This window comes from Setaria viridis, chromosome 5 (assembly GCF_005286985.2).
Source record: "Setaria viridis chromosome 5, Setaria_viridis_v4.0, whole genome shotgun sequence".
Taxonomy (NCBI): Eukaryota; Viridiplantae; Streptophyta; class Magnoliopsida; order Poales; family Poaceae; genus Setaria; species Setaria viridis.
Genome location: NC_048267.2, coordinates 16,298,685 through 16,312,034, shown reverse-complemented (window position 1 = coordinate 16,312,034; position 13,350 = coordinate 16,298,685). Strand labels below are relative to the sequence as shown.

General features: G+C 41.7%; 1 protein-coding gene across 1 annotated transcript; it reads right to left on the bottom strand.

Annotated features, from left to right (window-relative positions):
- Positions 1–11,229: 11,229 nt before the first annotated feature.
- LOC117858992 (uncharacterized) lies at positions 11,230–12,537 on the bottom strand. The gene has a single exon (XM_034742154.2). It carries the CDS (start codon positions 12,478–12,480, stop codon positions 11,320–11,322), a length of 1,161 nt encoding a protein of 386 aa, XP_034598045.2. The 5' UTR covers positions 12,481–12,537; the 3' UTR covers positions 11,230–11,319.
- Positions 12,538–13,350: the final 813 nt, after the last annotated feature.

Sequence of the window (13,350 nt, the reverse complement as noted above, 5' to 3'; positions counted from 1 at the left end):
GCCATTGCTCGCCCTACACTTTCGCTGACCTCCTCGCTGGGTAATTGTGGACCATCGGTAAGGATGCATGCAATTCTCCTGAAGCTTTCTCATCGCCTACTCCCTGACCTCATTACTAGACCGACGCCGATTTGTTGTGAAGCTGAACGCTCGGTCGCGAACTGCACCGGAAGGTTCGAGGGTGTCGTGCGAGCGGCGGCGTTGCAGTTCAAGTGTGAGTTCTTGTTACCCTCTGTTAATCATGTTCACGTAGATTAGATCATGATGAGGCCTAATTAGACACGATTATACCAAGAGGTTGTCGGATATGGCATGTGTTATGTTAATTAATCTGCTAATCATGTTTGTTATGATTAGATCATAATTAGGTCTAATCAGACATGATTATACCCAAGAAGGTTCTCGGATATGGCATATGTATGTTAATTAATCAAGAATAGTCTAGGTTAGGCCCTAATAGCTTTGGGTTAATCACCCTATCCTAATTAATTTGAAATTACCCACTGTTTTTTAGGCAACGAAAATTATCCATTGTTAGTACCATAATTAGCCATTGTTAGTACCAATTCCTTGCAATTAGCACCTATGCTTCAATGGGATAAGAGTACAAGAGAGGAGTGTGTAGGAGTAGGCAGTAGCAGCTAGCATCTTTTTAATTGGAGGAGCATTAGATTCAGTCGTATTGTAAGTTAGATTGGAAGTATATAGTCATATAACATGTACATAAATGATATACATATATCAAGGGTACATAATGATAAATATTTTTTTATTGTAACTATGGAACAGTACACTGAAGTGATAAGCTCCTATATCATTATTCGTTCATCTCTCCTAATGAATAAGACTCACTGCAGTACAAATGTTCAACTTGCAGTTATCTAGCTATGGGTTCCTCCTACATGTCACTTTCGAGGAACAGGGTAACCTTGCCTGCACCGCTGATATCCTTGCCCGCATCAACAACAAACAGGTATGATACTCATAATTTTTGAAGCGGTAGAGATTTCATTTGAATGATGACATCAATTTTTATCTTGTACGCTATGATGCACCCTCGCATTATATATGTATAAAATCTCGGAATTATAGGTGGGTTGAGTTTCATTAGGTGGAGCTGGAACACATCTTCTGGAGATGGGATGTGAGCGCCATGGTTTTCTGGAAAGGATACATGCGAGAGTATGGAGGACAGGAGTATTTGCGCGTAATATTGGTTGATGAGCAGGTGCTTCAATCATCCGCCTGCTTCTTTTTTTATATGCATGTGTAATTAGGCGGATGCATTGTGGTTTCACTGCAAACTACTGATGTATGTTGGCTACAATGTTTGTGCAGGGCACCAAGATGGAGGCAGTTGCGTGCGGTGACCATCATATGATGTTCAATAATGTGCTCATTGAAGGTGAAACATATGACTTTTTGGGAGTGTACTTTACGCCAACTTATGTGGATCCCATTCCCAATATATACCGTCTGTGTGAATACTACGATGTCGTCCTTTAACCAGACACTGTAATCAAGACTCCACAGAGGCCCATCTGGATTATACAACTTATCATGATAAAGTTGCAAGCCAACACACAAAAATCAAAAAAAAAAAGATTAACCCATAATTTTATTTTTCTTATTTAACCCTCCTTATAGCTTTTTCTTTTATCTTCAGAAAAAGTTATAATTATTTTCTAACTTGAAAATCTAATTTCCTATGAGTTAAGAATAATTTGTGATTAAGAAAGTGTTATTCATATTTTATACATTTTATAAATATTAAGTATTTATTTAATTACCTTAAAAGGAAGGCATTAAATAAATACCCAATTTTTTATTATTTTTTTAGGGTGTAAAAATTTTAATGCATAAAGGAAAATAAAACAAGCCTAACAAAATTGGTTTCACTAATTTTGGACACTCCTAGAAATTTCTGTGATTAAAATGGTGTAAAACGGATTTAAACTAATTACTTTCCTAAAGAAATCTAACTTTTCCCGAAAAATCACCCGGAAATACTTTTCTCACCCAGCCCTTCTCTACCCTCTCTCACGCGCACTGGGCCCCACGGCGCGGACCCCACCCTTCTCCTATTCCTCCTACCCGCCGGCCCTTTTCCCCCTGACGGGCCCCGTGGGCCATTTTCTTTTTCCTTCTTCTTTTTCGGCCCGACACCGGCCCACGGCCTGCCTTCTCTTTTCTCGTTCTCCTGCGAGGCTGGCCTGCTAGCTGCCCTGGGCCCCCGGCCTTTTTCTCCTCCACTCATCCACGCGCGCGTCACTGGGCTTCCAAGCCGCGGCCCAGCAACCGCCCGCGCCCCGGCCTCCTTCACCCCTCTGCCTCTCTGCCGCGTGGGCCTGCTGCTCCAGGCTTCGTCTTCCTCCCGCCAAAACGCGCCCGCGACAGGGGGCGGCGCGACTCGCCGGCCGGCGCCCTCCCGGCGGCGGGACTAGGCCAAGACACCACCTCCACACCCTTACGCACCCGCGCGCAGCGACAGCTCCCCGGGAGATGGCCGGAGCCATTCCCTCCACGGCGGCGGGCAGCGACTCCCTCGGCCGGTCGTGGCTACTCACGACTACGGCACAACCGACTCAAACAGCTACCCTTACACCATCCTAGGACCCTAAGGACTCGACTATGACTACTCAAGAAGGAAGAGAAGCAGCGCGAGGTGGTGCTCACCGTGAGCGGGTGACGCGACGACGGCGGACAGAAGCGGCGGTGGTTCAAGGTGTGATGGCGAAGAAGCTGGGCGACAAGTTGCTAAGGTTGCTGGTGGGGTGTAGGCGGAGGTGTGGACGGAAGGAATCGACGGGAGCTGCGGTGTGGCGGCGGAATTTGCTCGGCGGCGGTGCTTGACAGAGGAGACGCTGGTGGCGGTAAAAAGGACGGCGGTGAAAACGGCGGCGCGGGAGCGGTAGATATTCAAGTGTTTCACCGCGCGCATGGGCGACACCGTGGCCTACCCGTAGGCTTATGTGGTGAGGAGGTGGCCTAGCTAGACGCGCTGGCGAGCGACCGACGATGGCGGCGGCGACACGTCCTGGTGCTCTGTCACCGCTCCTCCCCTTTTCTTTTTAACGCCCGAACTTCAGAGCTTCACCGCGGCCGATTCCCAATCCGACGGCTTCCAAGCGCCTTAACAGAAGTTGAAGATAAACTCAAACCCTTCATCTTTTGTTTTGGTTCTGACTCGAGATAATCATCAAATACAATTGAATTTTGATTTTGTTTCTCGGGTTCCTTTGAATGTTTACTGAAACTGATATTCAGTTCGTCAGTCAGTGACAGTGACATTGATCTCACTTGGTGATTTGATTTAGTGGTCCAATTCTTCTTCTTCCAGTCCAACTTCTTCCCAAATGTGTTCTACCATGTCCCAAGTTCCCATTTTGCTCAAGAACACCTACTCCTTTTGATCCCCATCTCTTTGAATTTAAATCCAAAGTTGCTCAAATACTGCTGTTTTTCACACTTAGGCGTTTTCAGTGATAGTCAAACTGTGACAATGTGCTGACTTTGAGCTATAATTCGAATTTGTTCCCTTCCATGTTCCTGGCCAACAACACCCAAATCTTGTAGTCCAAAGTTCATACTTCAATATAGTGTAGTTGTCCTGGTGCATTTATTGGAAAAATTCTGCAGAATTCAATTTTGAAAACAGACTCTGCTGCTGTTTTTCTGAACTCCTATTTTCGGACGGTGAACAGTAAACACCATTTTCTTTTTCTTTTCTCTGATTCCTTTGAGATAATTTGCACCATTTTGTTCCAAATTCTTGATCTCTAAGTTCTAATTACTCTCACACTTGCATTCCACATTTTTGCCGATTTTTTCTGAATTTCAAATTCAAAATTCAAATTTCGGTCAATTTGACCCGAATTTGATTTTCGGCCAATTTCTTTTCCTTTTCTTCTCAATTTGCTTTTAATTCTCCAAAGTCATTTAAATGACTAAATTAGCAGCTATTACATTTAGGGAATTCGAGGATGTATACCGTCAGCCAGTAGATACTTTTGCAGGTGACTCATCAATTTATACACGCTTTCATTTAACAAAATATGATGTCCTTGGTTTCACACTAAAATGCAAAGCATATATTTTTTTTGTGGTTGAAGATGTCATAGGCATGGTTGTATATGCGTCTGAGATCCAAGATAGGGGTGACTTCCGGAGGCAACCTAACAGGCATGTGTTAATCATGAATCAAAGGTACGTGTATTTATGTACATATGAAATTATCTGCCGTGGGTCGATCGGAATTAATGTTGTTGCTTGTAGGAAAAACTTCATCATAATCCACGTGAACGACCCACACCTTCAACGCCACATATGGGAGTGGCGCCGCGCGGCTTATCAATTCAAGACATTAGCTGCCCTCCATGTCAAGATATCTACGACGCAAGGTATCACATTATCAATGAGCACTTAGTTTTGTTAATAAAACTAACAATATATTTAACCATTAATTCTATAAATTCATGTATCCCCTTGCCTGTTTAAGTTTTTAATTCAGTTTTCCCTTGCCTGTTAGGTGGAGTGACTACTACAGATTATAGTCAAATTATTTTTTCTCCCATATGTTCTGATGTGTACGATTTGAAAGGTAACATCTTTTTGTGCTTTGAAAGGCAATATCTTTTTGTGCTCAATAACTTCGTTTCACTGAATTTATATAGTTTCAATCTCTAATTTTTGTGCTGCAGACCTATGCAAGCGGATACACGCTGAACGGAAACAAATTACAAAGACGGCAAGTGCCCTTACATTAGCTATCATCAACAAGTAGTAATGCTAGGATGCTCAGCAACTCTGTGTTGTTTCAAAGTTTGGCACAACAAACTGAATCATATTTTTCGAGGATTTTCCTTATATGAACTTTTTAGACAGTGACCATGTACCCTGACCTTTTTATTACCCTGTTAGAGGAAATTATAAATATAATGCTTTATTAACTAACGGATAATTGAGTCATGTAAACTTTATTTATCCTTAAATTTCTTAATTTGGTGATCTTCTGTACCTGATGATCTCATAAAGAAGATTTGTTGCAACTCAACACAAGCGCCAAAGATGATCGTTACCTCAGTTACAAACAAAGCATGGAATCCATAAGGAACTCTGTTAGGAAGCTCGACCACAGAGATGTCTGAATAACAAACGGGAACCGTTTGTCAAGTTTGTTTGTTTTATACAGATATAAAAGCCTCAAGTTCCATTCTCTGTGAAAACACACGCAACTATGCATAGATACTTAGACCGTTAAGTGGAGCGTTCGTGTGAACCGGTATTAATATATAAACATCAAAAGGTATGCAGGTTACGATGCACAAGGATGCTGCGGTGTTTCATTTGATACAAAGAAATGCATCATAGTCGTAGCACAAGTAGGAGAACAAATTGCTCATCTACTGATCAAACACTTTGGGCTCCCGCGTAAAAAAAATTTCAATAGCAGGCTAAGGGAAAACCTCAAGTAAAAAAAATTAATATGAAGACAATTGTAATAATTACCTTTGCTTCTCGCTCGTCAGTGTCACTTGAATATAAAATGAGGCTCTATATTTAAAAAATATAGGTAATGGAAATGTATTTTGATTTGATTATAGAACGCATCATGATTGGGTGCTTGCTATCCTGATCAACGAAACAGTAATATAAGAAAGTGCAGGGAGAAAATTTGATAAGTTGCATCATAATTGGAAGGAGGATTACTTGAAGGAATAAAACAAGACTATTTTCAGAAAATGAAGCGGCGACCGTCGGAGAACCTGATGAAGGAAAGAGAAAAGTCGGCAGGAAATATCTTAAGAAGGAAAGAGATAGCGGTTGGAGTTTATGCGTGAAAAAAAGAAGAGCAAGAGAGAAGCAAGCAGTAATACCTTGAGATTTTGTGGGCAGGTTAAAAGAAAGGAAAGATTAAAAAATCAACTCCTTACATGCATGCGCGAGATTTTGTGGGCATGTTAAAACAAAGGAAAGATTAAAAATCAACTCCTTGCATGCATGCGCCAGATTGGGCCCTAACTTTTGGGGCAGCCGTGCATAGTCGCTTGCAAAGTCTGAGGAGGAAATTGGAAAAAGAATTGTACTCGGTCTGTATCGTGGGTTCCTTCCCTTCCTTTTTCTATCAGCCGCCATAACAAACTCGCCGCCACCATCGCACATGCACACACCCGAAACAAACCCGTCGCTTGCCCCACGCCGCCATTGCTCGCCCTGCGCCTTCATTGACCTCCTCGCTGGGTAATTGTTGACCATCGGTAAGGACGCATGCAATCCATTGTATCCTTCTTCTGAAGCTTTCTCATCGCCTACTCCCTGACCTCGTTACTAGACCGACGCTGATCTGTTGTGAAGCTGAACGCTCGGTCACGAAGTGCACCAGAAGATTGGAGGGTGTCGTGCGAGCGGTTGCATTGCAGCTCAAGTGTGAGTTCTCGTTACCCTCTGTTAATCTTGTTCACGTAGATTAGATCGTGATTAGGCCTAATTAGACATGATTATACCAAGAGGTTATCGGATATGGCATGCGTTATGTTAATTAATCTGTTAATCATGTTTGTTATGATTAGATCATAATTAGGCCTAATCAGACATGATTATACCCAAGAAGGTTCTCGGATATGGCATATGTTATGTTAATTAATCAAGAATAGTCTAGGTTAGGCCCTAATAGCTTCGGGTTAATCACCCTATCCTAATTAAGTTGAAATTACCCACTATTTTTTAGGCAACAAAAATTATCCATTGTTAGTTCCATAATTAGCCATTGTTAGTACGGATTCCTTGCAATTAGCACCTATCCTTCAATGGGATAAGAGTAAGAGAGAGGAGTGTCTAGGAGTAGGCAGTAGCAGCTAGCATCTTCTTAATTGGAGGAGCATTAGATTCAGTCGTATTGTAAGTCAGATTGGTGTAAGTCAGATTGGAAGTATATAGTCATAAAACATGTACATAAATGATATACATATAACAAGGGTACATAATGATAAATATTTTTTATTGTAACTATGGAACAGTACACCGAAGTGATCCGCTCCTATATCATTATTCCTTCATCTCTCCTCACGAATAAGACTCACTGCAGTACAAATGTTCAACTTGCAGATATCCAGCTATGGGTTCCTCCTACATGTCGCCTACTCCCTGACCTCGCTACTAAACCGACACCGATCTGTTGTGAAGCTGAATGCTCGGTCACGAACTGCACCGGAAGGTTGGAGGGTGCCGTGCTCGCGGCGGCGTTGCAGCTCAAGTGTGAGTTCTCGTTATCCTCTGCTAAACATGTTCATGTAGATTAGATCACGATTCGGCCTAGTCAAACATGATTATACCCAAGAGGTTCTCCGATATGGCATGTGTTATGTTAATTAATCTGTCAATCATGTTTGTTATGATTAGATCATAATTAGGCCTAATCAGATATGATGTAGTGGGGAATTAAGATTGAATGGTAACTTGACTTAGCAGGACATGATGTAGTGGGGAATTTTGTTTTTTGAAATAATCTTCTTGTAAAATGCGAAGAGAAAGGCAGTTGTAGTTCTAATATAATTACTACTTACTGTAATCGTGTTTCTTTTAGAAAAATAATTTATTGTGGGAAATTATCTCCTTGAAACTGTTGCTTTGCTTATAACTCCTTTTTTTAGCAAACTCCTTTTTGCATTGTCAATCAGTATTAGCAGTCAACAAGCGCAAGTCATTGTACGATCCTAGTGAACTTTAAACCACTACATTCAGCATCCTAAACCTCATTGTCCATCCATGTCAAACGGTTTCGAGGTAAGCTACCCACAAGCTTAACGCTCACTAAATCATATTGCAGAACCGGTACTAAGTTAATGAGTTTATATGTTATCCCTTTTTTCCATCAATAGTCATCCTTGGAGCAGCCATCCATGGAGCTGACGCCCACTGGTGACGAGGGTGGCTATAGTATGGATATATTGCTGGAACTAGAGGAAACTACTCCCAAGACGGATTACTTGGATGCCAATAAATACCAAGAGGGTTTGACACCTAACAAACTCAAAGATGTTGATATGTCACCACAGGTGTTGATCACTAACGAAATCAATGAGTTAGAAGATGCTTTCAAGATTCCAGAAGGTAGTTTATGTTTCATTCATATATCAGGTTGCTCATTTGATATATTTTCACAACATTTATCAGGTCCAATGATCTTTATCCTCAAATTTTATGATTATTTCAGGTTACGAATGTACTGTCAATGATCATGCCTTCATTGAAGCTGCTAAAAATATCTCAGCTGAATCAAGTATGGAAGAGCTTGTGCTCATCAATGATGTCCTGGTGAATAGGAATCACATGGAGTGCTTATTTTGTCGAAACACATACCTGTACGATGAGGTAATAACCCTGAATACAAATTTATGGGAACAAAAATCTTTTTTTATATTGAGAAATTATTCATGGTTGATTTTTTTTGCAGGTCATAAATATGTATATCCACCTATTGCAGACTCAAGATAATTTGATAAATAGGCTAGGTGGTACGTGCTACCTAGAAAATACAAGTATGACCATGTCAATGAAGGGGGATGGTGAAGAAAAACGGAACATGGAGGATCACTATCCCTCCCGTGGGCATTCACAGGTTCCACGGTTGGCTGAAAGGCTATTATCGTAAATGCAACACGATATGGTAACTTCTATTTTCAACATTACAATATATACTTCAATTATCCAATATACCCAATATACATTCCTTGACTAACATTACGTTTTTAATACTTGATAGTTGTTCCTACCAATAAATATAAAAGATACACACTGGTATCTTGCTGTAGTGAATGCGCGAAGGCGTAAGATACATGTGTTAAATTCTTATGGAATATTGTTTGGGCGCAGAGACCTCGAAAATACTATGAGTTTTTGCTATCTCCGATATTTCTATTTTTTTTGCAAACTGCACATACTAATTAACCAATACATGTACAAACAGTTGAAGGGATTGTGGATGCAGATGGAATACACATTGCAATGCACTGGCCTTAAAGATCACGCTTGGCCGGACGTCAATGTTGACACCTGGGATGTTGTGGAGGTCATGGTTGACAGAATACAGTTTGATGGGTATGTATGATATTGCACAATGATTTAAAATACCAATTCTACAATCTCATATGTATATATCTTACTTTTTTCTATATAATAATGATTCTGTAGTGTCTCATGTGGGTTACTCATGGTTTCCTTTATAAAATATTGGACTGGGGACCATCTGTGCCCTACCGTGGATCAGGTACTTTATGTATAACTTTAACACAAGTATTTAGGAATATTTTTTACTAGCATATTTTCTGAATTAACTGTGTTACTACTAATGTACAGGAGAGTATGGTAAATTTTAGGACTAAAATATCGGCTACATTACTATCAACTATGAACGGTTAGGTAAACCATTACTACGTAACGAGGATGGAAACATTGGAAGCCCGAGTGACTTTGTAGAAATAATAGAACCTAACGAGTTTCAGCAGATCAAACAAAAGAGGAAATCCACAAACAGCCATGAAAATGCACTTAAACCAAAGAAAATCGATACAGAGATAGACTCAGATAAGCAAAATGTTCTTCTATACTACAAAGATTGGCCTTTGAAGAGAGATGAGTTAGCTGAGATTTTTTGTGATTATATTTTGACAATCAAGGATCCTGCAGAATTGGAGTAAGCTCAGTGCTTCATCACTTTCGTTTACCACTAATAGTATTGCAATTTACTATGATTTCTTATGTATTGTCCTTATATATTGATTTGCAGTATGGTTTGGGTAAGAAGTGATTTGCTCTATAAGAGTGTATATAAATTCGCTGATCTCAAGGTGTTGTTGAAACGAGGTTCGCCTATGCCTGAACCATTTTTCAACATAGGTGTCTAATTTCTTGCATACCGAGAGGCTAAAGGGATGATAAGGTACAACAACAAGGTTGCAAAGCATCACGTGAACCTGCGATTCTGTGTAAGTTAGCTTGTTTATAATTACAATCATACTGTGGAATATACTGCATTCATTGTCTATTTATATTTATTAAATATACATAAAATAAAATTGATAAGTGGTACTAATCATGGCTATATATCATTTTGCTTCAGAAAATGTTGGAGTTAACACGTCATGAAAAATATCATAAACATCATAATGGTAAAGAGTTGGGTGATGTGATTGGTGGATGGGAAATAGTAAAATATGACATACTAGGTTGCAGATATGTAAGTTCTTTTCATGCCGTTATTTGTTCATTATATATCCTTTGTGATCCTAATACTGAGTGCTTTGCAGTTTCTCTTGCCATGGAAGTATGTCAATACCTACCTGCTTTATGTACTCAACATTAAGTGGAAGAAACTTATTCTGATTGACACTAAACCCATTCCAAAATATGCCATGGATGTGCCATATAAACATTATGCGATACAGATTGTAGGGTTTCATTTAAAATTTATGAACGTATTTAGACAACTTAAACCTGATTCATGGGAGGATGTTCACAAATGGGAATTTGAACACGCGAATGGGATTGTGGAAGACACTGATGGGTAAGATCAGCTCAGACACACCGGCATTTTAGAGTGTCAATATCCTTTATTTCTTAAAAGATATGTTCGTATATTTATATAGCTGACGATTCATCGTACTACAGATTTTCAGATGGTTGGTTTATTCTACAGTACATGGCATGGTGGGATAGTCCTCGAAACGTGCACATCGAAAAAGTGAGTAAATATGCTTTGTTGTACATTCTTTTTTAATTTTACAACATACGATAAATCCCATCACACGAGAGCTTAACTTGAAGTAAGCACTTATCTTACGTACAAGATGCTATAACGATGCGGCACAACTTCTTCATCGATCATCTAGCGCACGAAGCGAATGTCTGGAGGATAAGACTATCAGGCATTGTAAAATATTTCCTTTGGCGCATCACAGGCAAAGAAATAGAATAGATGGGGGTGGCATTTGGATGACCTATATTCATACTTGTTCCACATGATTATTGTCCTGTTGAATCTAATATACTTATTTCATATTTATACATGTTTTATATTTTTATTATCCCGTTGAATCTAATGTTTTGCAATATAAAAATTTTGTTGCTCATAGCAACGCACAGGCACAGGCACGATCCTAGTAACGTAATAAAAGTGTTGGTGTTGTAAATGCGCACTGTGCAAGTCCCCCTCCCATTGCGAAGAAATAAAAGAAGCAAAACTTGCAAATTCTATTTCGATTTTTAGGTATGATGATGTGGAAATATACAAGGACAATAATCTCCACGACTCCACGGCAAGATCTAAAATTTCAACGCGTCATTGAACCCGGAGTCGTAGGCGGCGTCGGCCTCGTAGTCACCGACCATCTCCCCGAGCATCATCCCGCCGACGGCGCCTCCTAGGAGCCCGAGGCCGAGCCCCATCCCCATGCCCCCACTCTGCCTCGCCGGCGCTGCTGCGTAGCCGTACATCGGCGGCGGTTGTTGCGGAGCGGCATTGTACCCGTACGGTGGCGGAGCAGCGTACCCGTAAGGCTGCTGCGGCGGGTACGCCGCGTACGGCGAGCCATACCCATACTGCGCCGGCGGATACCCGGGCATGGCCTGCGGCGGCGGGTACGCGGGCATGGCCTGCGTCGGCGGGTACGCGGACATGACCTGCGGCGGCGGGTACGCGGTGGGCGGCGGCGACATCGTCTTGTCCTTCGACATCTCGGAATCCTGCACGTACTTAGCGTACTGGCCCTGCTTGGCTTCCGGTTCCGGGAGGCCGGCGGCCGGGACGTCGGTGAACTTGTAGCAGAAGTAGAGCACGCCGTGGGCGCGGCCGGAGTGCGGCCGGCGCACCTGGTAGCTGACGGGCCTGGGGTCCCCGCCCTTGTCGGCGCCGGCAAGGAGGTCGTCGACGGGCACGTACACCTCGCCGACGTCGCGGTCGCCGAAGTACGCGCGCTTGGCGCGGAGCCTCACGTGGAGCGCGAGGCCGCGGGTGTCGGCGGCCTCCGGGATGGGGAAGTGGGCCGTCGTGTTCCAGGCGGGGTTGCAACCGTTGACGTAATCGGCGAGGGTGCTGTGGGTGGGTATGCGGGGGTCGCCGCCGGAGATGGAGGCGATGGCGTAGACGCGCAGCCGGGAGAAGAGGGTCACCTTCTTGAGATCGTTCGCCGAGATCAGGTTGACCTCCAGAACCCTGTATGCCATAGACAAGCGCCGGCGAGGTGTTTGCCGTGGAAAGAAAAGGTAGGCGGGTGGTGGAGGAGGGAGAAAGGTTGTGTGTATAGGGACGTTCGTGATCCCTCCTCCCTCGACAATGAAAAGAGGCACACCGGGCAAGTTAAAAGCTTGGTAGCAACGGTTCTGTTTCTGCGATGGTTGTAGCTTTGGACCAAAAATAGCTTGGGTGGCGTTTCTTGAATTTTGCATACCCTTTTTTGTGTGGTCCGCATTTTCTTTCGGAACCATTTGTTTTAGATAATGTCTACGATTTAGCTTTTTTAGGGTGCTTGTGTGCAAGTTATAACCTGCAAATCTAACTTTCATTTCATTGTCAAATTTAATTTGCAAGTAGCCAAGTACTGTGAAAGCGCACAACACTAGATTATTTGTGCGCATGCACCTAGACACAACTTTAAGTCTTAGATCACATTAATGTCTAAAAAAGGGGTAAACTTAGAAAACTAGTCAATCAACCACGTGCTCTTGCACGATGTGATATAATTATTAGTAAATATAATAAATTCGGTAGCTACCATTAATAATGAGAATTGGAGTCTACAAATTGGTGGCAAATCTTTCTCCTTTTTCTTGAGAATTATTAGAATTTATGTTTTTTCTATTACATCTTGTTAAGATTAATATGGAGGCTCAACTTATTAACAGTAAGATATTGTCGCAGTCTCAAATAATAGTGATCAATGCTGAACAAGGTTGCTAAGAATATTATCTCCATGGGATTTAAAATTTTGAAAAAATTACTAATTCATCACAAAACTATTTTTCCAACCCTAACTAGTTGAGGGCTTGAGACTCGTCAACAACTATTATTCCGTTGCATCGTCAAATAATCTTAAAAACTCCATTGTTTTAGGTAACTAATGGAAATAATTCTGCCTTGAACATCCTTTTTCTTACAGAGAGACGATGTAGTAAATATAATGCTACAAACACCACCAACACCTGGTGAGGTATATAGAACCCAAACAAAAAGGGTGCTGAATTACATGTCTCTAGCGATCATGAGCATGTGCCAAATCTGCCACCTAGTAAGGCCACGCTTGCAAAGTTTAATAGGAAGTATTTGGGGACTCTCACAATTTCCTTCCCAAAGCTAGT

What these genes read in the sequence shown, in the direction of transcription:
- LOC117858992 (XM_034742154.2), bottom strand. Translation starts at nt 12,480, where the DNA reads ATGGTTCCGAAAGAAAATGCGGACCACACAAAAAAGGGTATGCAAAAT.